At 51.3% G+C, this 25,677-nt stretch overlaps 1 protein-coding gene and 1 long non-coding RNA gene across 2 annotated transcripts; one reads left to right on the top strand and one right to left on the bottom strand.

Annotated features, from left to right (window-relative positions):
• Positions 1-79: 79 nt before the first annotated feature.
• Positions 80-18,160, bottom strand: LOC142250932 (uncharacterized). Its single transcript, XR_012725278.1, has 3 exons — positions 18,053-18,160; positions 4,492-4,590; positions 80-2,614 (listed from the first exon to the last, which is right to left on the bottom strand). It is a non-coding gene; the product is annotated as an uncharacterized LOC142250932 (long non-coding RNA).
• LOC142250931 (FK506-binding protein-like) lies at positions 18,142-25,660 on the top strand. The gene is made up of 2 exons (XM_075323268.1): positions 18,142-18,273; positions 24,805-25,660. Exons 1-2 carry the CDS (start codon positions 18,186-18,188, stop codon positions 25,635-25,637), a joined length of 921 nt encoding a protein of 306 aa, XP_075179383.1. The 5' UTR covers positions 18,142-18,185; the 3' UTR covers positions 25,638-25,660.
• The last annotated feature ends 17 nt before the right edge of the window (positions 25,661-25,677 follow it).

Raw genomic sequence — 25,677 nt, 5'->3', positions numbered from 1 at the left:
AACTGTCAAATAGGGAGGCAACAAAAAGCCCCAAAATTTGCAGATAGTAGTTCTATTCCATATATATAAAAACAATCACTATAAATTTACAGGATTTGTTTAAATTTACCCAATTCTATATATTAAAGAAAAATGTTATATTTCGGATGAAGTTTTTGGGAGGTGGTAAGGCCTCTTTAAAATCTCGCAGAAGATCTTGAACGTTGGGGAGAGTGGAGATATAATAGAATATTTCCTTGAGACTTTCCTGAGTAAGGTGAGGGGTATTGTCTAGGGTCATTAAGAAACTGGTCACGTTATATAAAGAACAAAATATACACATGAATCTCGATTCCGAGTCACCCATCCACTTATTATATGGAAAAGGACTGGATCAATGGATTAGGAGACCAGACCGCGTGGTATGTGTGACCTATCCGTACACGTCGTATTTGGTGGACATATGATCGCAACTGACACTGACATTTGGACTGAAGCACAGGGCCTCTTAATGTTGCATCTTCTGGACCCCAATGAGCCAAGTTAGATCATTCAGGGAGTTCAGCCTATGAGTTTCTACCATTTTCCATAGCTCTTATAAGACCCCTTTAAATTGGTGCTTATATGTCCCCTAAGCACTTTGCCTTTTAGCGTGTTTAATCTTTCTTCGGCCTTTTGCAAATCATGGATAATATGGTCACTGTGTTCATTGAGTGCGGTGAGTGTGCCATAAGGAGAAGTAGGCTCTGACTTTCTGGTAATAGGTGATGGATCTGGCCTGTGAACCTAGTTCTACCCCCATGGTGGAGGAAGGACATCTTGAAAGTCGGTGCCATGTTGGCACCAACCGGCACGTAGAGGAGCAGTATGGCAGCTGACCATGTGAACCCCTCCAGTTTTACAGCAGGTTCAACAGCACTGTCTTGAATGGGAGTACTCATAGAAGGGCTTCCATCGTGGCCTTGTCTTCCTCTCCCTTGTGTCCGCTCTTTAGTCAGTGGCCCCTCTCACCTCTTCCCCGCTCTTTAGTCGGTGGCCCCTCTCACCTCCTCCCCGCTCTTTAGTCGGTGGCCTCTCTCGCCTCCTCCCCGCTCTTTAGTCGGTGGCCTCTCTCGCCTCCTCCCCGCTCTTTAGTCGGTGGCCCCTCTCACCTCCTCCCCGCTCTTTAGTCGGTGGCCTCTCTCGCCTCCTCCCCGCTCTTTAGTCGGTGGCCTCTCTCGCCTCCTCCCCGCTCTTTAGTCGGTGGCCTCTCTAGCCTCCTCCCCGCTCTTTAGTTGGTGGCCTCTCTCGCCTCCTCCCCGCTCTTTAGTCGGTGGCCTCTCTCGCCTCCTCCCCGCTCTTTAGTCAGTGGCCTCTCTTGCCTCCTCCCCGCTCTTTAGTCGGTGGCCTCTCTCGCCTCCTCCCCGCTCTTTAGTCGGTGGCCTCTCTCGCCTCCTCCCCGCTCTTTAGTCGGTGGCCTCTCTAGCCTCCTCCCCGCTCTTTAGTCGGTGGCCTCTCTCGCCTCCTCCCCGCTCTTTAGTCGGTGGCCTCTTTCCCCTCCTCCCCGCTCTTTAGTTGGTGGCCTCTCTCCCCTACTCCCCATCTCTGGGCTGCAGGTCGTAGAATCATTCTTCTGCTTTGATAGGGAAGCTATAATCTTTTTTTGAAGCTCACATGAGATATTTTTACTTTTTGGCTTGTGGCACGTGGTTAATTAACTTGATCCAGATTATTGGCTGGGACTTGAGAAGTGGAGACTGTGGCGGATTCTTCTGTCTTCACAGACGTTACCGGGGTGGAATCCACGGGGGACTTCCCTGCACTATCCTTCTTGCACGCACCCGCTCGGCCGTGGAAGCCCATCTCGTGGAGCTCCCGACGCACAGTTTTTGTGCTGATGTTGATGCCAGAGGCATTCTGGAATTCTGCCGTTATGGAGTCGGCGGAGCGTTGATCACTTTTGTGCACTATTTGCTTCAGCACTCGGCGGCCCAAGTCGGTCACTTTACGTGGTCTGCCGCTTCGTGGTTGAGTGGCTATGGTTCCTAAACGCTTCCATTTGTCAATAATGGCACTCACAGTTGATCGTGGAATATGCAGGATGGAAGAAATTTGACGGACTGACTTGTTACACCGGTGGCATCCTATCACAGTACCACGCTCAAATTCAGTGAGCTCTCGAGAACGACCCATTCTTTCCCAAATGTCTGTAAAGGAGGACTGCCCAACGAGGGGCAATGGGAGTGAATGAACAACCTGAATTCAAGGATTTAAGGTTCTTCTGTTCATGTATTAGATGTAGTCACTCTTTCCCCGACTTTGCTGCTTCACAATGGTCTTATCCACGACTCACATCCAGGATTTAGGCGTTCTAGCCCTTTATTCTGTGGCTGATCGCACTTCTTCTCCACCTCTGTACACAGGGGCTGCAGGGCCGAGGATCATTCTTCCGCTGTGCAGGGACGTCATACATTTTTTGAAGCTCCCATCATATTTTTCATCTTCTTGGCTTGGGGCACAGGGTTAAATAATCTAAGTTGGCAGGTTACTGGATGGAGCCGGAGAAGTGGAGACGCTGGAGGACGTTTATGTTCAGATATTAATGGGGTGGAAGCCACAGGTGACTGGCATTGTACTGCTCCGGCCTTCCTGCTCCCTACAGAAAAGAAAGATAGAAAGTAAATAGAATATACATCACAATCACATATACTTCATACAACAATCATTACAAGTACCATAAAATCCAATAAACACATTACTCCGCTGCAATAACCAACTTATACCCCATAACAAAACCACCAGATATCCCTCCAATAACCCCATTATAACTCATAAAAAAAAACACTCCAAAAAACACCCACTACAAAAACAGCATGTAACCCCGCATCAAAATATCAGATACCCCTACAAGAAAAACGGCAGGCACCTCTACAAGAGCTGGCAGGTACCCCTACAAGAGGCGGCAGATATCCTTACAAAAAAACAGTATACCCCTTCAACCCCCCCCCCCCCCAAAAAAAACCCAAACAAACCAGGAGATACCCTCACAAAAACCAACAGAAACTCCTACAAGAACCCAGCAGACACCCCTAGAAAAAAAAAACCCAGCAGACAGCCCCTACGAGAACCCAGCAGACACCCCCTAAGAGAACCCAGCAGACACCCCTACGAGAACCCAGCAGACACCCCCTAAGAGAACCCAGCAGACACCCCTACGAGAACCCAGCAGACAGCCCCTACGAGAACCCAGCAGACAGCCCCTACGAGAACCCAGCAGACAGCCCCTACGAGAACCCAGCAGACAGCCCCTACAAGAACCCAGCAGACACCCCCTACAAGAACCCAGCAGACACCCCTACAACCACTCAGCAGACACCCCCTACAACTACTCAGCAGACACCCCCTACAACTACCCAGCAGACACCCCCTACAAGAACCCAGCAGACACCCCCTACAAGAACCCAGCAGACACCCCCTACAACAACCCAGCAGACACCCCCTACAACAACCCAGCAGACACCCCCTACAACAACCCAGCAGACACCCCCTACAACAACCCAGCAGACACCCCCTACAACAACCCAGCAGACACCCCCTACAACAACCCAGCAGACACCCCCTACAACAACCCAGCAGACACCCCCTACAACAACCCAGCAGACACCCCCTACAACAACCCAGCAGACACCCCCTACAACAACCCAGCAGACACCCCCTACAACAACCCAGCAGACACCCCCTACAACAACCCAGCAGACACCCCCTACAACAACCCAGCAGACACCCCCTACAACAACCCAGCAGACACCCCCTACAACAACCCAGCAGACACCCCCTACAACAACCCAGCAGACACCCCCTACAACAACCCAGCAGACACCCCTACAACAACCCAGCAGACACCCCCTACAACAACCCAGCAGACACCCCCTACAACAACCCAGCAGACACCCCCTACAACAACCCAGCAGACAGCCCCTACAACAACCCAGCAGACACCCCCTACAACAACCCAGCAGACACCCCCTACAACAACCCAGCAGACACCCCCTACAACAACCCAGCAGACACCCCCTACAACAACCCAGCAGACACCCCCTACAACAACCCAGCAGACACCCCCTACAACAACCCAGCAGACACCCCCTACAACAACCCAGCAGACACCCCCTACAACAACCCAGCAGACACCCCCTACAACAACCCAGCAGACACCCCCTACAACAACCCAGCAGACACCCCCTACAAGAAGCCAGCAGACACCCCCTACAACAACCCAGCAGACACCCCCTACAACAACCCAGCAGACAACCCCTACAAGAACCCAGCAGACACCCCCTACAAGAACCCAGCAGACACCCCCTACAAGAACCCAGCAGACACCCCCTACAAGAACCCAGCAGACACCCCCTACAAGAACCCAGCAGACACCCCCTACAAGAACCCAGCAGATACCCCTACAAAAACCACCGTATAACATGAAACAACCTTGCATTATCCCTCCAATAAGGGGCGTATATACGTATAACTCACCATTAGAGAGAAGCTGAGACCTCTATGTGCTTGGGGTCAGGGAGACACACAGGGCTTACAAGGTAAACAGTAGCGGTGGTCGGTTTCCAAGGCAACAAGCTGTAAATAAAAGTGTAAAAAATCTCAAGAACGGCCCCAAATTTTAATAAGCGGTAAATTACTAAAGTGCTTGTTTTTCATAAGCAGTATCCGATAATATCCATATATGAAAATGGGATTATCCCTTTAATCAGTGGCCCCTGTGTTGCCATACAGAGCAGACACGGTGTGATCCTACAGATAGGCCACGTTTCTAGTATATACTAGTATAGTATAGGGGTATAATACAGGCGGTAACTGAGGATCAGTAATGTATGTATGCAGTGACTGCCATATTGCCGTGTATCCTGGAAGCTTCTCCGGCTGCATGGGCTCCGGCTCGGTAATGACGCCTGGCACACACCGGAGCCTGGCACAGTATTGAGCCCCGCCATGTCCGCCCGCCACAGATGAAAGCTTTCCTGCTTCAGCCAAGTAATGGCAGAGCCATCTGGGAGCGCCCGGGGAGAGCCCGGCATCAGGTGGCACCGGCATAGTCACATCTCCCATTCATCGCTGTTTCTCGTTGGCTTTCAGGTTTTCGGCTCCCGGGAGCCATTGTTTTGCTTATTGATGGTCTATACGCTTGTAGCTGTTCTCCCATCTCCGCTGTGACATCGGGGGCCATTGCTGCTGGGGTCAGATCTCAGCGCTCACAGTAATTACTCGTGTTGTGTTGGGCCTAGCAGTTCTGCCTACTTGTTGCTATGGCAATAAATGCTTTTTCCTTTCTGGATGCCTGATCTGCAGCTTTATTTCATTATTACTACCTACTGAGTGTTGGGTCGGGGTTCCCAGAATCAGCCCAGGCGGAAGAACCCCCCCATTACCCATCCTGCAGGCACGACGCAGGTGGAGGCGCTGTGCACACGAATGGTGAAATGAGCTACACGCCTGTAGACCCTGCGGTGCCGGGTGCTGCACATATTATGGGATCTCAGCACCGTCTTCACAACAGTCTGCCTTGTGTTGCTGATAACTTGTGAATAAAGTTACAGGCATAAATAATGGTTCTGAGCAATCTACTGTTCTTGTTCTGTACCAATTACATGCCTGGTCCTGAGCAATCTACTGTTCTTGTTCTCTATTGTTTACACGCCTGGTCCTGAGCAATCTACTGTTCTTGTTCTCTATTGTTTACACGCCTGGTCCTGAGCAATCTTCTGTTCTTGTTCTCTATTGTTTACACGCCTGGTCCTGAGCAATCTACTGTTTTTGTTCTGTACTGTTTACATGCCTGGTCCTGAGCAATCTACTGTTCTTGTTCTGTACTGTTTACACGCCTGGTCCTGAGCAATCTACTTTCCTTGTTCTCTACTGTTTACACACTTGGTTCTGAGCAATCTACTGTTCTTGTTCTGTACTGTTTACACGCCTGGTCCTGAGCAATACTGTTTAAATGCCTGGTCCTGAGCAATCTTCTGTTCTTGTTCTGTACCGTATACACGCCTGGTTCTGAGCAATCTACTGTTCTTGCTCTATACCGTATACACGCCTGGTCCTGAGCAATACTGTTTACATGCCTGGTCCTGAGCAATCTTCTGTTCTTGTTCTGTACTGTTTACATGCCTGGTCCTGAGCAATCTTCTGTTCTTGTTCTGTACCGTATACACGCCTGGTCCTGAGCAATACTGTTTACATGCCTGGTCCTGAGCAATCTTCTCTTCTTGTTCTGGACCGTATACACGCCTGGTCCTGAGCAATCTTCTGTTCTTTTTCTGTACTGTTAAGGCTACTTTCACACATCTGGTTTTTGCTCTGCGGCACAATACGGCGCTCTGCAGAAAAACCGCACCAGTTTTTTTGCCGCTGGTTGCGTTTTTTTTGCATAGACTTACATTAGTGCCGTATTGTGCCGCATGGGCTTGCGTTCGGTCCGGTTTTTGCCGCATGCGGCAGATTTAGCCGATGCCGCGGCCGGATGGAACGTTGCCTGCAATGTTTTTTGCTCCGGCAAAAAAAACCGCATCGCGCCACATTCGGCCGCTGCGGCGCATTTTTCAATGCATGCCTATGGACGCCGGATGCGGCGCGATGCGGAAAAAACGCATCCGGCCGCCGCATGCGGTTTCTTCCACTGCGCATGCTCAGTAGCATGCCGCAACCGGAAAAAAACAGACCGGCCGCAGGTAAAAACTTATGCAAAGGATGCGGTGTTTTCGCCGCATCCGTTGCATAGGTTTCACAGCCGGATTGAGCCGGATGTGTGAAAGTAGCCTAACATGCCTGGTCCTGAGCAATCTACTACTAACTAGTTATAAACCATAGGAACAGCAATCTCAGGGGGAAGAAATGCTGGCTTCCAACAGAACCAGAACCCACCAGTCCCGGAGATAAAAGACAATATCTAGAAATACACAGCCTGAAGAAGAACCGGGCTGAAGTTGAAGCACATCACTCATCGTTAATTAAAGAGTCGTACATTCATTCACATTCCATTGGATGGGACGTGTGGTTCTTGTGTAGTTGAGACTTTGCTCACTGCAGCGCTCCTTTGTGCCTCTCAGTGATTTTACTGGGATCCTCTGTAGTTCCTCCTGGAACTACATCTACCATGTCGACATTTTTTCTCTTTTGGTGTGAGCGAGGATTTTGGGATCAGGAGGGAGAAACACAGCAGTGATCCAATAAGGTGCCTGTCTGTCATTGTACCCACAGTTACTGTGTCCCATTTCCATCTACTTTTTGTGGTGCCAGGAAGCGCCATTTGTTCTTACAGGGGCCGAGACCAGAGGAATGGACAGAAAACAATGAGAAAGCGCCATCTCCTCATTGCAAGCGATGAGCAAATGGTGCATATATGCAAATGTGAACCAGCAAAAGTCATGTGGGCGGAGCTTAAAAAAAAAAAAAAGGCATGGAAGAACAGACTAATCTATTAGTGTAATGTGAACCAGGGTCAGAGCATGGAGGACTAACATAAGCAATATCCTACAAATCGTAGAGAGTCTGCGCAGTACTGGAGAGGAATGAGACATCTCCATGTTGCAGTTCAGCAGGGATTTTCTGACGAACAAAGTTCATTTTAATCAATAGATCTTGTAATAATATTATATTATTTATTATTATTATTATTATTAATAAATAATAAGAATTTCCACAGTTGGCCGTTATATAAGATTATCTCAGCACAGGAACATTTTATATATGTGCCCCTGCTGTGTACTGTGTAATGGCTGTGTCTGACCGTACAGGGACATGTTCTGATGATACCACATCTCCTGGGCCGGGAAAAAAAAAGCGTACAGCCATTATAGCACGGAATCACAAATTATTTTATCTTTGAGGTAAAACATTAAAAAAAAATAAATAAATAATAGGCAGAAAAATGTTTTACCTCACAAAAAGAATCAGCTATGATCCCGTGCTGCAATGCGTTCTCCCCGCCCCAGGAGATGTGGCATGATCAGAACATGTCCCTGTACGGTCAGACACAGCCATTACACAGCACACAGCAGGGACACATATATAAGATTATCTCAGCACAGGAACATTATTTTTAAACACATCCAATTCTGGAACTTATTATTATACCAAGATCTATTGATTAAAATTAACTTTGTTCATGGGAAAAGCTCTTTAACCCGTACTGGTATGTTCTATGTTGGTTCCCTAACTTTGATGCGGGCTCACACGCCGAGCCCGTATCTTTCTCCGCACATGTAGGCTGGTTTTAGACATCCGTGTTTTAGGTACGTGTGACATCCGTTTTTAACACGGATGTCACGTGTACCCATGTTACCCTATTGTGTACTCACACGGCCGTGTTTTCACACGGACCGTGTGGCCCCGCTATTTCACACGGAGACGTGCCCGTTTTTTCTCCGGCAGCACGGGTGTCACACGGACCGCATACTGAAGTGATCCGTGTGACATCAGTGTGACACAGACCGGAGAAAACACGGGTTTTGAATAAAAAGATTTTCTATATTTACGTGTATCCAGCGATTCTGTCTCTGGCTCTGCTGCCTCCCGCTCCTGACCCCCGCTCATTATATTCATTGATTATTCACTGCAGTGAGCAGGGGCATCCCGGTGACAGCGCTGGAGACAGCACCGCCGGGGACATCGCTAGTGACTGGTGAGTATCCTGCCAGCAGTGTGTGTGCAGGGACGTCCAGGAGGTCATCGGATTTCCCAATGAACTCTGATGACCTCCTGATGACCCCCGCGCTACAGCGAGTGTCACGATGGTGACTTCCAGGGGTTCATGAGAGTTCATTGGGAACTCAGATGACCCCCTGGAAGTCACTGCACCAAATGATGTATACTCGCCTGTCCCCGGCGGTGCTGTCCTCGGCTGTGCTGTCCGGCGCTGTCCCCACGATGCTCTGGCTTCCAGATCCTCGGACAGTGAATAATCAATGAAAATGAGCGGGGGTCAGGAGCGGGAGGCAGCATCGTTGGATACAGGTAAATATAGAACATGTTTTCATTGCATAGACACGTGTTTTACCCGGTACGTGTCACACGTGTGCAAACACGGATGTCACACGTGTGACCATAACCATGCGTGTGACTGGTACCTGATTAAGCACGGACGTCTGAAACCAGCCGCAGGCTGATCTGATCAGCCGACATGCCTCCAACAGGTGCGGGTGAATCGGAGATCTACCTGCACCTGTTAACTAGTTAAATCCCACAATCAAATCTCTGACAGTGGGATTTAACATGCGCCGGCAAAGGTGCACCATTCCATGCTCCCACTGGAGACCCTGACATGATCGCGGGGCATTGACAAGTTGTCAAGACAGCTGAAGAGAACGGTCATGATGAACGTCCTGTGAATGTCAGCAGAGCGCCACCATTCACAGGAGATGGTGTTTTCTGCCCAGCTCTGTACAACACAATCGCAGCTTCAAGTGCCCTAAGGGGACAAGTAAAAAGAGGAAAAAGTAAAAAAAAAAAAAAAAAAAAAAAAACTAAAACGTATTTAGCATCACCGCTGTCAAAAATGCCCGATCAAATTAAAAAAAAAAAAATCAATCTGATTGGTAAAATGATGAGGGAAAAAAAAAAACAAAAAACCCAAAAAGCCAGAATTATGGGTTTTTTTTGGTCGCCGCAATATTGCAAAAAAAAAAAAAAAAACACCAACCAACAATGACAGGCAAATAAAATATCTAATCTGCGCAAATAGTAATAATAATAATAATAATAATAATAAAAAAAAAAAAATATCAGCTTACGGCGCAAAAAAGAAGCCGTCACTGAGCTCCAGATCCCCAAAAAAATGAGAACGAATTTTTGTAAATACAATTTTCTGAAATTTATTTATTTTCACCACTGAAAAAAAAAAAAAGTAAAAAAAAACAAAACAAACAAAGAATAAAAAAAAAAAAAGAAGAAAAGCTAGACTTGTTTGATATCCGCAAACTCGTAATGACCTGGGAATCATGTTGCCAGGTTTACCGTATAGTGATCATGGACGAGATATATGAAAACTTTGATTATGTGGTATTTAAGCTGCATTAGTGCCATATAGAATATAGTTTTAAAATAAAGGTTCCCAATTCCCGCGAGCCCCGTGTGCAGAGCGGCCGAATTCTTTTGTTTTTTGTTTGTTCTTTTGTAGCCACAAAGTTCTTTACTCTGTTGTACAACACTGCCCCTAGAGGCCGCTGTGCTCACTGCACGCACTATCATTTTGCAGGAAAAGCATAACTCAGCACATTATTTATATTGACTAAGTAGCCTCTGCCACAGGATAGAAGCCAAACCTGAGGCTCCGCCGAGCCCGACCATTTGGCTCTGCTCACCGAAAATTGCCGACTTGTAGGATTACAAACAGGTCCCTAATAAATATGTCTTCACCTGCAGGAGGCGCCGCTCACTTCTGGACAGCGCCACATAACTGTTAATATAATTCTCTACTAGACTTGGGATGAACGCTTTATATGTAGAGAATCTTCCTGGGATGAACGCTTTATATGTAGAGAATCTTCTTGGGATGAACGCTTTATATGTAGAGAATCTTCTTGGGATGAACGCTTTATATGTAGAGAATCTTCTTGGGATGAACGCTTTATATGTAGGGAATCTTCTTGGGATGAACGCTTTATATGTAGGGAATCTTCTTGGGATGAACGCTTTATATGTAGGGAATCTTCTTGGGATGAACGCTTTATATGTAGGGAATCTTCTTGGGATGAACGCTTTATATGTAGGTAATCTTCTTGGGATGAACGCTTTATATGTAGGGAATCTTCTTGGGATGAACGCTTTATATGTAGGGAATCTTCCTGGGATGAACGCTTTATATGTAGAGAATCTTCTTGGGATGAACGCTTTATATGTAGGGAATCTTCTTGGGATGAACGCTTTATATGTAGGGAATCTTCTTGGGATGAACGCTTTATATGTAGGGAATCTTCTTGGGATGAACGCTTTATATGTAGGGAATCTTCTTGGGATGAACGCTTTATATGTAGGGAATCTTCTTGGGATGAACGCTTTATATGTAGGGAATCTTCTTGGGATGAACGCTTTATATGTAGGGAATCTTCTTGGGATGAACGCTTTATATGTAGAGAATCTTCTTGGGATGAACGCTTTATATGTAGAGAATCTTCCTGGGATGAACGCTTTATATGTAGAGAATCTTCTTGGGATGAACGCTTTATATGTAGAGAATCTTCCTGGGATGACTGCTTTATATGTAGAGAATCTTCTTGGGATGAACGCTTTATATGTAGAGAATCTTCTTGGGATGAACGCTTTATATGTAGAGAATCTTCTTGGGATGAACGCTTTATATGTAGAGAATCTTCTTGGGATGAACGCTTTATATGTAGGGAATCTTCTTGGGATGAACGCTTTATATGTAGAGAATCTTCTTGGGATGAACGCTTTATATGTAGAGAATCTTCCTGGGATGAACGCTTTATATGTAGAGAATCTTCTTGGGATGAACGCTTTATATGTAGAGAATCTTCCTGGGATGACTGCTTTATATGTAGAGAATCTTCTTGGGATGAACGCTTTATATGTAGAGAATCTTCTTGGGATGAACGCTTTATATGTAGAGAATCTTCTTGGGATGAACGCTTTATATGTAGGGAATCTTCTCGTGATGAACGCTTTATATGTAGGGAATCTTCTCGGGATGAACGCTTTATATGTAGGGAATCTTCTCGGGATGAACGCTTTATATGTAGGGAATCTTCTGGGGATGAACGCTTTATATGTAGGGAATCTTCTTGGGATGAACGCTTTATATGTAGGTAATCTTCTTGGGATGAACGCTTTATATGTAGGGAATCTTCCTGGGATGAACGCTTTATATGTAGAGAATCTTCTTGGGATGAACGCTTTATATGTAGGGAATCTTCTTGGGATGAACGCTTTATATGTAGGGAATCTTCTTGGGATGAACGCTTTATATGTAGGGAATCTTCTTGGGATGAACGCTTTATATGTAGGGAATCTTCTTGGGATGAACGCTTTATATGTAGAGAATCTTCTTGGGATGAACGCTTTATATGTAGAGAATCTTCTTGGGATGAACGCTTTATATGTAGAGAATCTTCTTGGGATGAACGCTTTATATGTAGAGAATCTTCTTGGGATGAACGCTTTATATGTAGAGAATCTTCTTGGGATGAACGCTTTATATGTAGAGAATCTTCTTGGGATGAACGCTTTATATGTAGAGAATCTTCTTGAGATGAACGCTTTATATGTAGAGAATCTTCTTGGGATGAACGCTTTATATGTAGAGAATGTTCTTGTGATGAACGCTTTATATGTAGAGAATGTTCTTGTGATGAACGCTTTATATGTAGAGAATCTTCTTGGGATGAACGCTTTATATGTAGAGAATCTTCTTGGGATGAACGCTTTATATGTAGAGAATCTTCTTGGGATGAACGCTTTATATGTAGAGAATCTTCTTGGGATGAACACTTTATATGTAGAGAATCTCCTTGGGATGAAACTGAATATTTGTTTTTCATTTTTAGACTTTCTATAAAAATGTTTGATACATTTTACTTCAGATACTTATGATATAACATTGTCCCACAAAGGATTGCTTTCTAAACTACTACATGGAGAAAAGCGGATACCTAGCATAGCCGTATACATTTATTAGTTTTCTTTAATATATTAGAAAAATCCCACCCCTCCTCCGGCTCGCTGATGACCAGTTACAATCTGGCTTCTGACAGATTCCTAAATAATATCACTAATGACCTACTAACCATCGAAGCGATACTATTCTGTCCTCCTCCTCCTGGACCTGTCCTCTGCCCTCTACACTACTCTGTCCTCCTCCTACTGGACCTGTCCTCTGCCCCCTACGCTACCCTGTCCTCCTCCCCCTCCTGGACCTGTCCTCTGCCTCCTACACTACCCTGTCCTCCTCCTAGTGGACCTGTCCTTTGCCCCCTACGCTACCCTGTCCACCTCCTCCTCCTGGACCTGTCCTCTGCCCTCTACACTACCCTGTCCTCCTCCTACTGGACCTGTCCTCTTCCCCCTACGCTACCCTGTCCACCTCCTCCTACTGGACCTGTCCTCTGTCCTCTACACTACCCTGTCCACCTCCTCCTACTGGACCTGTCCTCTGCCCTCTACGCTACCCTGTCCACCTCCTCCTCCTGGACCTGTCCTCTGCCCCCTACACTACCCTGTCCACCTCCTCCTCCTGGACCTGTCCTCTGCCCTCTACGCTACCCTGTCCTCCTCCTCCTCCTGGACCTGTCCTCTGCCCCCTACACTATCCTCTCCTCCTACTGGACCTGTCCTCTGCCCTCTACGCTACCCTGTCCACCTCCTCCTCCTGGACCTGTCCTCTGCCCTCTACACTACCCTGTCCACCTCCTCCTCCTGGACCTGTCCTCTGCCCTCTACGCTACCCTGTCCTCCTCCTCCTCCTGGACCTGTCCTCTGCCCCCTACACTATCCTCTCCTCCTCCTGGACCTGTCCTCTTCCCCCTACATTACTCTGTCCTCCTCCTCCTGGACCTGTCCTCTGCCCCCTACACTACCCTGTCCTCCTCCTTCTCTTGGACCTGTCCTCTGACACAGTAGACCATTCCCTCATACTACAGATTCTCTCATCTCTGGGCATCACAGACTTGGTCCTATATTGGATCTCCTCATACCTAACCGACCGAACTTTCAGCGTCTCCCACTGTCACACCACTTCCTCATCTCGCCCCTATCTGTCGGGGTCCCCCAAGCTTCAGTTCTTGGACCCCTGCTGTTCTTCATCTACGCCTTCGGCCTGGGACAGCTCATAGAGTCCCACGGCTTTCAGTATCACCTCCATGCTGATGACACACAGATCTACCTCTCTGGACACACAATGTCTGTCTCTATTTCATCCTTCTTCTCTGCTCGATTTCTAAAACTGAACATGGACAAATCAGAATCCATCATCATCTCCCCCCCCCCCCCCCGACCTATCCATCAAAGTCAATTTCTGCTCACTCTCCCCAGTCCCACGTGCTCGCTACCTGGAGGTAACCATTGACTTTGTTCTCTCCTCCAAGCCATATAACCAAGCCCTCTTCACCTCCTGCCGACTCAAACTCACAAATATTCCCCAGAGTTGTATATTCCTTGACCAAGAATCTGCAAAAACCCTAGTGCATGCCCTTATTATCTCCTGCTTGGACTACTGCAACCCCCTGCTCTGTGGCCTCCCTTCTAACACTCCAATCTATCCTAAACTCTGTGGCCCGATTAATCCTCCTCTCCCCTCGCTACTTCCCGACCTCTCCTCTCTGCTAATCTCTTCTCTGGCTTCCCTTCTCCCAACAACTCAGTTTGAAAACGTTAACCATGACCTACAAAGCCATCCACAACCTGTCTCCTCCTCACATCTGTGACCTAGTCTCCCGGTACTTACCTGCACGTAACCTCCAATCCTCACAAGATCTCCTTCCCTACTCCCCTCTTATCTCCTCCTCCCACAATCACATCCAAGATTTCTCCCGTGCCTCCCCCATACTCTGGAACGCTCTACCCCATCGTTCACAAACATACAGCTCATGGGCTGGATGAGGCCCCTGAAGCTGCTTCATGCGGCCCGCAGGCATGTAGACCCCTTGACGATCACGGTTGGTGCAGGGGGTTGCCACCATTAGTGCTTTATTTCAATTGAATGTATTGCTAGCACCATGCAAAAAAGTTCTATGCACAGTTATTCCAATGGCAACTGCCAGCCAATCAGAGGCCAGTAGATGACATAGGTGTGGGATGCCATTTGTATAGCTATGTAGAGTGCTTCTCTGTGTGGAGTTGGTAAAACATTTTTTAAATAAACCACAAACGGCACCGGCCACGATCGTCATTCAGTCTATAGGCCCACAAGCCGCAAGAAGCAGAAAAGAGGACATAGAAGGAACGAAGGACAGGTGAGAAGAATGTGGAGAACAGCACAATAGGGGACATTACTTCAAGAAGGGGACTAGCATGGGAACATTACTACAGGATGGGGACATTAATATAGGATGGGGACAGTACTAGAGGATGAGAGCATTAATAGAGGATGGGGGACATAACTACAGGATGGGCACATTACTACAAGAAGGGGACTAGCATGGGCACAGTACTACAAGGGGATAAGGATAACAGATATTACTACAGGATGGGGTCATTAATATAGGATGGGGGACATTACTACAGGATGGGCACATTACTACAAGAAGGGGACTAGCATGGGAACATTACTACAAGGGGATAAGGATAACGGACATTACTACAGGGTGGGGACATGGGACATTACTACAGGATGGGGGACATTACTACAAGAAGGGAAACAGGATGGGGGGACATTACAGTAAAAAGAGGACCAGGATGGGAAAATTACTATATAGACCAAAATTACTATATGGTGCTAATTGTAAGGCGTTATTACTTACAAGAAGGGTATTAAAAAAAAATTGTCATGCATTTTTTTTTTTTTTTTTTTATCATTAAAAATGCTTTTTTACATATAAACTAAAATAAAAAAAAAAAAAATAAAATCGCAAGTTTGCTATCACCACATCTGTAATGACCCAAGCTGTAAAACCATACCATAGCCTAAAGGATATATAGGGTATATAAAATTTAAAAAAAAAAATAAAGTAAATTAGAGAAAAATGTTCAAAAAAAAGTGATCCAAGAGGTGTATAGAAAAAAACATGGTATCACTAAAAACGCCACTGTGTCCTGCAAAGAATGCGCCCCCCCCCCCGAAATTCAATTTTTTTCTATTTGTTGACCATATACCCAACCAAGTTTGAGACCCCGGCTGTACCCCAACATATCAGACTCACCTAATGTACCCTCGCCCCACTATACTGCTGCCCGATCAGCTCTGCCCTCGTGGGCAGGGTCCTCTGTCCTCCTGTATCCTCACCCATCCCCTGTAGACTGTGACCCCTCGTGGGCAGGGTCCTCTCTCCTTCTGTATCCTCACCCATCCCCTGTAGACTGTGACCCCTCGTGGGCAGGGTCCTCTCTCCTTCTGTATCCTCATCCATCCCCTGTAGACTGTGAGCCCTCGTGGGCAGGGTCCTCTGTCCCCCTGTATCCTCACCCATCCCCTGTAGACTGTGAGCCCTCGTGGGCAGGGTCCTCTGTCCCCTGTATCCTCACCCATCCCCTGTAGACTGTGAGCCCTCGTGGGCAGGGTCCTCTCTCCTTCTGTATCCTCATCCATCCCCTGTAGACTGTGAGCCCTCACAGGCAGGGTCCTCTCTCCTTCTGTATCCTCACCCATCCCCTGTAGACTGTGACCCCTCGTGGGCAGGGTCCTCTCTCACCCTGTATCCTCATCCATCCCCTGTAGACAGTGACCCCTCACAGGCAGGGTCCTCTCTCCTTCTGTATCCTCATCCATCCCCTGTAGACTGTGAGCCCTCGTGGGCAGGGTCCTCTGTCCCCCTGTATCCTCACCCATCCCCTGTAGACTGTGAGCCCTCGTGGGCAGGGTCCTCTGTCCCCCTGTATCCTCACCCATCCCCTGTAGACTGTGAGCCCTCACGGGCAGGGTAATCTGTCCCCCTGTATCCTCACCCATCCCCTGTAGACTGTGACCCCTCGTGGGCAGTGTCCTCTCTCCCCCTGTATCCTCACCCATCCCCTGTAGACTGTGACCCCTCGTGGGCAGGGTCCTCTCTCCTTCTGTATCCTCACCCATCCCCTGTAGACTGTGACCCCTCGTGGGCAGGGTCCTCTCTCCTTCTGTATCCTCATCCATCCCCTGTAGACTGTGAGCCCTCGTGGGCAGGGTCCTCTGTCCCCCTGTATCCTCACCCATCCCCTGTAGACTGTGAGTCCTCACGGGCAGGGTCCTCTGTCCCCCTGTACCAGTCTGTGCCTTGTCTGTATACCCTTTTCATATGTAACGCTAAATGAAATAAATGGTGCAATAATAATAATAATAATAATAAATGGTGACTTGGAACACATGAGGCCGGATTCATCATTTGAGGCTTTTTAAGTCACATCTTTTTTTTTTCCTTACGCGGTTTCATAAATTTTTTGAAAAATAAAAAAAATGCTCTTTGCTTTTGCCTTTTACCTTTTTAGCAACTTTTTAGTGCAAAAAAAGTCACGTTCTGCTAAAATCCTGCCCGGCCTCAGGTGTCGGTGGGAGACGTCTGCAGCAAACTTTTTAAAAAGTTGCGATTAATGAATCGGCCATAAATATTTTGGGGGGGAAAAAAACAAACAAAGTAAACACAAAATAGAGGTTAAAAAGGCAGAGACTAAAAGATGCAAATTAAAAACAGTCGAAAAACACCAAAAAGTACAGAAAAAAGGAGCAAGTGAGGAAATGAGATGGGAGAGTGACAGTGGAAATGTCCGAAACCTCTCATCTACTGTCTGCAGAGGGTGGGGAGCCCCCGTGTGCAGGGGGTGGGGAGCCCCCGTGTGCAGGGGGTGGGGAGCCCCCGTGTGCAGGGGGTGGGGAGCCCCCGTGTGCAGGGGGTGGGGAGCCCCCCGTCTGCAGGGGGTGGGGAGCCCCCGAGTGCAGGTGATGGGGAGCCCCCGTCTGCAGGGGGTGGGGAGCCCCCCGTCTGCAGGGGGTGGGGAGCCCCCGAGTGCAGGTGATGGGGAGCCCCCGTGTGCAGGGGGTGGGGAGACCCCGTGTGCAGGGGGTGGGGAGACCCCGTCTGCAGGGGATGGGGAGACCCCCCGTCTGCAGGGGATGGGGAGACCCCCCGTCTGCAGGGGATGGGGAGACCCCCCGTCTGCAGGGGATGGGGAGACCCCCCGTCTGCAGGGGATGGGGAGACCCCCCGTCTGCAGGGGATGGGGAGACCCCCCGTCTGCAGGGGATGGGGAGACCCCCCGTCTGCAGGGGATGGGGAGACCCCCCGTCTGCAGGGGATGGGGAGACCCCCGTCTGCAGGGGATGGGGAGACCCCCGTCTGCAGGGGATGGGGAGACCCCCGTCTGCAGGGGGTGGGGAGCCATCAGGTGGTGCTGCACCGCATCCTGCTCCCACTGCACACGTCACCTCACACCGGGCAGCACTCACCGTGGTGGCTCCGGGGTCGCCCTGCTGACAATCTCTGTGTGCCGCTGCTGACGGTCTCTGCTTGTTTGTGGGCACCTCTCCAGTGTCTCCACTGTTACACAAGTCTTCTGCAGCAGGAGGGGGAGTGCAGAGCATGCCGGGAGATCCAGCCCCTCCCCTCCCCTGGTCCCGGTTCTACACTTCCTGCAGAGTAGACCCCGCAGCATCAGCAGCAGCAGCAGGTGAGCGGAGCCGCTGTCCCCGGTGACGGGCGGTCAGTGCAGGGCGGACACAGACAGCAGAGGCCCCTGTGTGAGGACACTATATGGGCCCCTGTGTGAGGACACTATATGGGCCCCCGTGTGAGGACACTATATGGGCCCCCGTGTGAGGACACTATATGGGCCCCCGTGTGAGGACACTATATGGGCCCCCGTGTGAGGACACTATATGGGCCCCCGTGTGAGGACACTATATGGGCCCCCGTGTGAGGACACTATATGGGCCCCCGTGTGAGGACACTATATGGGCCCCCGTGTGAGGACACTATATGGGCCCCCGTGTGAGGACACTATATGGGCCCCCGTGTGAGGACACTATATGGGCCCCTGTGTGAGGACACTATATGGGCCCCTGTGTGAGGACACTATATGGGCCCCTGTGTGACTGAGGACACTATATGGGCCCCCGTGTGAGGACACTATATGGGCCCCCGTGTGAAGACACTATATGGGCCCCCGTGTGAGGACACTATATGGGCCCCCGTGTGAGGACACTATATGGGCCCCCGTGTGAGGACACTATATGGGCCCCCGTGTGAGGACACTATATGGGCCCCCGTGTGAGGACACTATATGGGCCCCCGTGTGAGGACACTATATGGGCCCCCGTGTGAGGACACTATATGGGCCCCCGTGTGAGGACACTATATGGGCCCCCGTGTGAGGACACTATATGGGCCCCCGTGTGAGGACACTATATGGGCCCCCGTGTGAGGACACTATATGGGCCCCCGTGTGAGGACACTATATGGGCCCCCGTGTGAGGACACTATATGGGGCCCCCGTGTGAGGACACTATATGGGCCCCCGTGTGAGGACACTATATGGGCCCCCGTGTGAGGACACTATATGGGCCCCCGTGTGAGGACACTATATGGGCCCCCGTGTGAGGACACTATATGGGCCCCCGTGTGAGGACACTATATGGGCCCCCGTGTGAGGACACTATATGGGCCCCCGTGTGAGGACACTATATGGGCCCCCGTGTGAGGACACTATATGGGCCCCCGTGTGAGGACACTATATGGGCCCCCGTGTGAGGACACTATATGGGCCCCCGTGTGAGGACACTATATGGGCCCCCGTGTGAGGACACTATATGGGCCCCCGTGTGAGGACACTATATGGGCCCCCGTGTGAGGACACTATATGGGCCCCCGTGTGAGGACACTATATGGGCCCCCGTGTGAGGACACTATATGGGCCCCTGTGTGACTGAGGACACTATATGGGCCCCCGTGTGAGGACACTATATGGGCCCCCGTGTGAGGACACTATATGGGCCCCCGTGTGAGGACACTATATGGGCCCCCGTGTGAGGACACTATATGGGCCCCCGTGTGAGGACACTATATGGGCCCCCGTGTGAGGACACTATATGGGCCCCCGTGTGAGGACACTATATGGGCCCCCGTGTGAGGACACTATATGGGCCCCCGTGTGAGGACACTATATGGGCCCCCGTGTGAGGACACTATATGGGCCCCCGTGTGAGGACACTATATGGGCCCCCGTGTGAGGACACTATATGGGCCCCCGTGTGAGGACACTATATGGGCCCCCGTGTGAGGACACTATATGGGCCCCCGTGTGAGGACACTATATGGGCCCCCGTGTGAGGACACTATATGGGCCCCCGTGTGAGGACACTATATGGGCCCCCGTGTGAGGACACTATATGGGCCCCCCGTGTGAGGACACTATATGGGCCCCCGTGTGAGGACACTATATGGGCCCCCGTGTGAGGACACTATATGGGCCCCCGTGTGAGGACACTATATGGGCCCCCGTGTGAGGACACTATATGGGCCCCCGTGTGAGGACACTATATGGGCCCCCGTGTGAGGACACTATATGGGCCTCTGTGTGAGGACACTATATGGGCCCCCTGTGTGAGGACACTATATGGGCCCCTGTGTGACTGAGGACACTATATGGGCCCCCGTGTGAGGACACTATATGGGCCCCCCGTGTGAAGACACTATATGGGCCCCCGTGTGAGGACACTATATGGGCCCCCGTGTGAGGACACTATATGGGCCCCTGTGTGAGGACACTATATGGGCCCCTGTGTGAGGACACTATATGGGCCCCCGTGTGAGGACACTATATGGGCCCCCGTGTGAGGACACTATATGGGCCCCCGTGTGAGGACACTATATGGGCCCCCGTGTGAGGACACTATATGGGCCCCCGTGTGAGGACACTATATGGGCCCCCGTGTGAGGACACTATATGGGCCCCCGTGTGAGGACACTATATGGGCCCCCGTGTGAGGACACTATATGGGCCCCCGTGTGAGGACACTATATGGGCCCCCGTGTGAGGACACTATATGGGCCCCCGTGTGAGGACACTATATGGGCCCCCTGTGTGAGGACACTATATGGGCCCCCTGTGTGAGGACACTATATGGGCCCCCTGTGTGACTGAGGACACTATATGGGCCCCCGTGTGAGGACACTATATGGGCCCCCGTGTGAAGACACTATATGGGCCCCCGTGTGAGGACACTATATGGGCCCCCCGTGTGAGGACACTATATGGGCCCCCGTGTGAGGACACTATATGGGCCCCCGTGTGAGGACACTATATGGGCCCCCGTGTGAGGACACTATATGGGCCCCCGTGTGAGGACACTATATGGGCCCCCGTGTGAGGACACTATATGGGCCCCCGTGTGAGGACACTATATGGGCCCCCGTGTGAGGACACTATATGGGCCCCCGTGTGAGGACACTATATGGGCCCCCGTGTGAGGACACTATATGGGCCCCCGTGTGAGGACACTATATGGGCCCCCGTGTGAGGACACTATATGGGCCCCCGTGTGAGGACACTATATGGGCCCCCGTGTGAGGACACTATATGGGCCCCCGTGTGAGGACACTATATGGGCCCCCGTGTGAGGACACTATATGGGCCCCCGTGTGAGGACACTATATGGGCCCCCCGTGTGAGGACACTATATGGGCCCCCGTGTGAGGACACTATATGGGCCCCCGTGTGAGGACACTATATGGGCCCCCGTGTGAGGACACTATATGGGCCCCCGTGTGAGGACACTATATGGGCCCCCGTGTGAGGACACTATATGGGCCCCCGTGTGAGGACACTATATGGGCCCCCGTGTGAGGACACTATATGGGCCCCCGTGTGAGGACACTATATGGGCCCCCGTGTGAGGACACTATATGGGCCCCCTGTGTGACTGAGGACACTATATGGGCCCCTGTGTGACTGAGGACACTATATGGGCCCCCGTGTGAGGACACTATATGGGCCCCCGTGTGAGGACACTATATGGGCCCCCGTGTGAGGACACTATATGGGCCCCCCGTGTGAGGACACTATATGGGCCCCCGTGTGAGGACACTATATGGGCCCCCGTGTGAGGACACTATATGGGCCCCCGTGTGAGGACACTATATGGGCCCCCGTGTGAGGACACTATATGGGCCCCCGTGTGAGGACACTATATGGGCCCCCGTGTGAGGACACTATATGGGCCCCCGTGTGAGGACACTATATGGGCCCCCGTGTGAGGACACTATATGGGCCCCCGTGTGAGGACACTATATGGGCCCCCGTGTGAGGGACACTATATGGGCCCCCGTGTGAGGACACTATATGGGCCCCCGTGTGAGGACACTATATGGGCCCCCGTGTGAGGACACTATATGGGCCCCCGTGTGAGGACACTATATGGGCCCCCGTGTGAGGACACTATATGGGCCCCCGTGTGAGGACACTATATGGGCCCCCGTGTGAGGACACTATATGGGCCCCCGTGTGAGGACACTATATGGGCCCCCGTGTGAGGACACTATATGGGCCCCCGTGTGAGGACACTATATGGGCCCCCGTGTGAGGACACTATATGGGCCCCCGTGTGAGGACACTATATGGGCCTCTGTGTGAGGACACTATATGGGCCCCTGTGTGAGGACACTATATGGGCCCTGGGTAGCCCGATAGCTCCTCAATGCTCAATTCCTCCGGCTTTGGACCTCTTGAATGTGGCCCCTGTCTCTTGGGCTCTGCACAGGCTGCACCAGTGATATGTCTGCCCCTGCGTGCAGCTGTCACCCTCACCTGACCGGCCGGGATAATCTTCCCATTTATTACGCGCTGTTCCATTGTTTTTTAGGAGACAAAATGCAAAATTTGCTTCCTCTAATTTCCATTCACTTTTACGGTTTGCAACATCCAAGCAGGTCAGGCCAGCAGTGGGGGCGACAGGCCAGCAGTAGGGGGGGCGACGGCCAGCAGTAGGGGGGGCGACGGGCCAGCAGTAGGGGGGGCGACGGGCCAGCAGTAGGGGGGGCGACGGGCCAGCAGTAGGGGGGGCGACGGGCCAGCAGTAGGGGGGGCGACGGGCCAGCAGTAGGGGGGGCGACGGGCCAGCAGTAGGGGGGGCGACGGGCCAGCAGTAGGGGGGGCGACGGGCCAGCAGTAGGGGGGGCGACGGGCCAGCAGTAGGGGGGGCGACGGGCCAGCAGTAGGGGGGGCGGGACAGGCCAGCAGTAAGGGGGGGGACAGGCCAGCAGTAGGGGGGGGGGTGACAGGCCAGCAGTAGGGGGGGGGGACAGGCCAGCAGTAGGGAAGGGGGGACAGGCCAGCAGTAAGGGGGGGGACAGGCCAGCAGTAAGGGGGGGGGACAGGCCAGCAGTAAGGGGGGGACAGGCCAGCAGTGGGGGATGCTGAGGGGTGGCGTCACCACCCAGCCCACCCAGGCCAGTGTGGGGCCCTGCATAAAGAGGGGGCCCATTCGCCATTGGGGACACTATCCACACTGCTGATGACTGCATGCCACTGCTATGGGGTCCGATAGATGAGGGGCCCCGGTGACGTCCACTGGCTGCCCGGTGTGTACTTTTAAATTAAATGTCTGCGGACAGGAGCGTCACATGTTCTCTTCTGCACAGGACAGAAGCCATTGGTCACTGCACATTATCCCCCCTTTGTACGTAGCGGGACGCACAGATTGTACCTTACAGGGGAAAATGGGGGATAATGTGCACCCAGCTATTTACAGGGTGGGGAGGAATAAATAACCGGGTGCGCAGTTTGCACATTACAAGAAGGTAAATACACAATACCAAAAGACACGGTCGATCCCGTTGCCATATTTACAATATGGATACAGCCATAAACAGAATATATTGTAAACAAAAAAGAGAAGAATCTGTACAACGACTGAGTTGCAAAAAGATTGAATTTTATTAATACAATAGCATAATAGAAAATAGACAATATATAAAAAAGCAGAGACAGGTGGTGGATGCCAGCAGGTGGCGCCCTCACCACACACAAGGCACATAGGAGCACATTGTGAATGAATCCATGAATACACAGCTAGGGCATTCCTGTGAAGCAACGAACTATAGAAAGACAAACAGTGCTGCCATGCAGCTAATCCAAGACATAGCAAAGTCAATAGTGCATAATAAACATCAACATGACCCAGAATCAAATGCAGCATACAGGTCTAACGTACCTATGAGTGTAGCGAGAGCCCAGGACTCATAAAGAATGGAGCAGATGCACGTCCTCCAGCTCCGCGACATTCATTGTAGCAACGTACAACAGGATCACCCACTAATCTAATGTGTTTGGGGGTCCACAGCCGTACAGCGCACCCCTACAGGTTGTAGTGGGGGGGGTCCACGGCCGTACAGCGCACCCCTACAGGTTGTAGTGGAGGGGGGGTCCACGGCCGTACAGCGCACCCCTACAGGTTGTAGTGGGGGGGGGGTCCACGGCCGTACAGCGCACCCCTACAGGTTGTAGTGGGGGGGGGGGGGTCCACGGCCGTACAGCGCACCCCTACAGGTTGTAGTGGAGGGGGGGTCCACGGCCGTACAGCGCACCCCTACAGGTTGTAGTGGGGGGGGGGGGGGTCCACGGCCGTACAGCGCACCCCTACAGGTTGTAGTGGGGGGGGGGGGGTCCACGGCCGTACAGCGCACCCCTACAGGTTGTAGTGGGGGGGGTCCACGGCCGTACAGCGCACCCCTACAGGTTGTAGTGTTCGGCCGAGCATGCGTATGTTTTCATTAGGGAGAGCGGAGAACGTCGCCGTCAGACACCTTTTGGTGGCGACGTATCGGGCGTGAAGAATTTGATGTTCCAAGCCCGTATCTTCCCCAACCTCTAGTAACCGCGGATCAGTGGGGTGCCGGGGGTTGGACCCCCCATGATCCTATGGATAGATCATCAATATAAAAGTAGTGGACAAGGTAAAAGAACAAAGCACAAAAACAACATAACATACATGGAAGAAGGTGGTCCCCTGCGCCCCTCGCCCCGGGTTCTTCTCCTTAGTTTCCGGTATTTTGCCCTCTGGATTTGCCCGTCTTGTATGTGACCGGAGCGGCGGAATATCTATAGACCCGGTCCTGGTGACTCCGCGCATTATTAATATTCGCGCTCCTTACAGCCTGTATTCTGCAGGTCATCTTGATTGACGTCTTGTTTTCCTCTTTCCAGATCAGGGCCGTTTCCTCCTTGGAATGGTGGAGGCAATGGAGAGTCCTCCAGCGTCACCGATCTGTAGGTCCTGGCAGTGCCCCGACGGCAGCTTCACCAAGACCATTCTACAGCCGGGCTCGGGGGTGGACAAACCCAAAGAAGGTGCCCGCTGCACCATATTCCTGGAGGCTCCCGGAGACCCCACTACCACAGACGCCGGCTATCCTGCAGGCAGCTGGGTGCAGATAGAATTGGGGGAAGGCGATACCGGCCGGGACCGTCTCGTTGACCAATGTCTTGAAACCATGGTTCCCGGAGAGGTCTGCAGGGTGGACCGGGCTCTGGGATCTCAGTTTGTCTTGAGGTTCGAAAGTTTTGAAGGTGGAAAGGAGACGTGGGAATTAGATGTGAGCGAGAAGATTAAGAGGGTGATGAGGGATCGGGAGGCGGGGGGGAAGGCGTACCGAGACGGGAACCTGGAGGGGGCAGAGCGACGATATGCCCGAGCGCTCAGACTTCTGGTGTGTACATCGGGAGAGGCAGAAGAGGAGAAAATAGCTCTGCTCTCCAACATGGCCGCCTGTGACCTCAAGAGGGGAAGATTACGCGAGGCCGAGGTGAGGTGCACCCGAGTCCTGGACAAGAGCCCCGAGCACTTGAAAGCCTTGTACAGGAGGGGCACGGCCAGAGCCGGCATGTCAGACTGGACGGGGGCGAGGGCGGATCTAGAGAAAGTGCTGAAGCTGGATCCAGGGAACAAGGAGGCCCGAAGAGAAGTCAGCAAAGTCCGGGAAAAGCAGAAGAGCGCGCAGGCGCAGATCAGTAAGGCGCTAGGGAGAATGTTCCTATAACACGGAGCCTGCACCAAATACCGCCATAAACGTCACGGGG

Source organism: Anomaloglossus baeobatrachus, chromosome 9, assembly GCF_048569485.1.
Source record: "Anomaloglossus baeobatrachus isolate aAnoBae1 chromosome 9, aAnoBae1.hap1, whole genome shotgun sequence".
Classification (NCBI taxonomy): Eukaryota; Metazoa; Chordata; class Amphibia; order Anura; family Aromobatidae; genus Anomaloglossus; species Anomaloglossus baeobatrachus.
The sequence above is the reverse complement of the archived record's forward strand: the minus strand, read 5'-3'. Positions and strand labels throughout refer to the sequence as shown.

What these genes read in the sequence shown, in the direction of transcription:
- LOC142250931 (XM_075323268.1), top strand. Translation starts at nt 18,186, where the DNA reads ATGCCGGGAGATCCAGCCCCTCCCCTCCCCTGGTCCCGGTTCTACACT. An exon ending in AGCATCAGCAGCAGCAGCAG is followed by an intron (nt 18,274 to 24,804) that starts GTGAGCGGAGCC and finishes TCCTCTTTCCAG; the next exon opens with ATCAGGGCCGTTTCCTCCTT.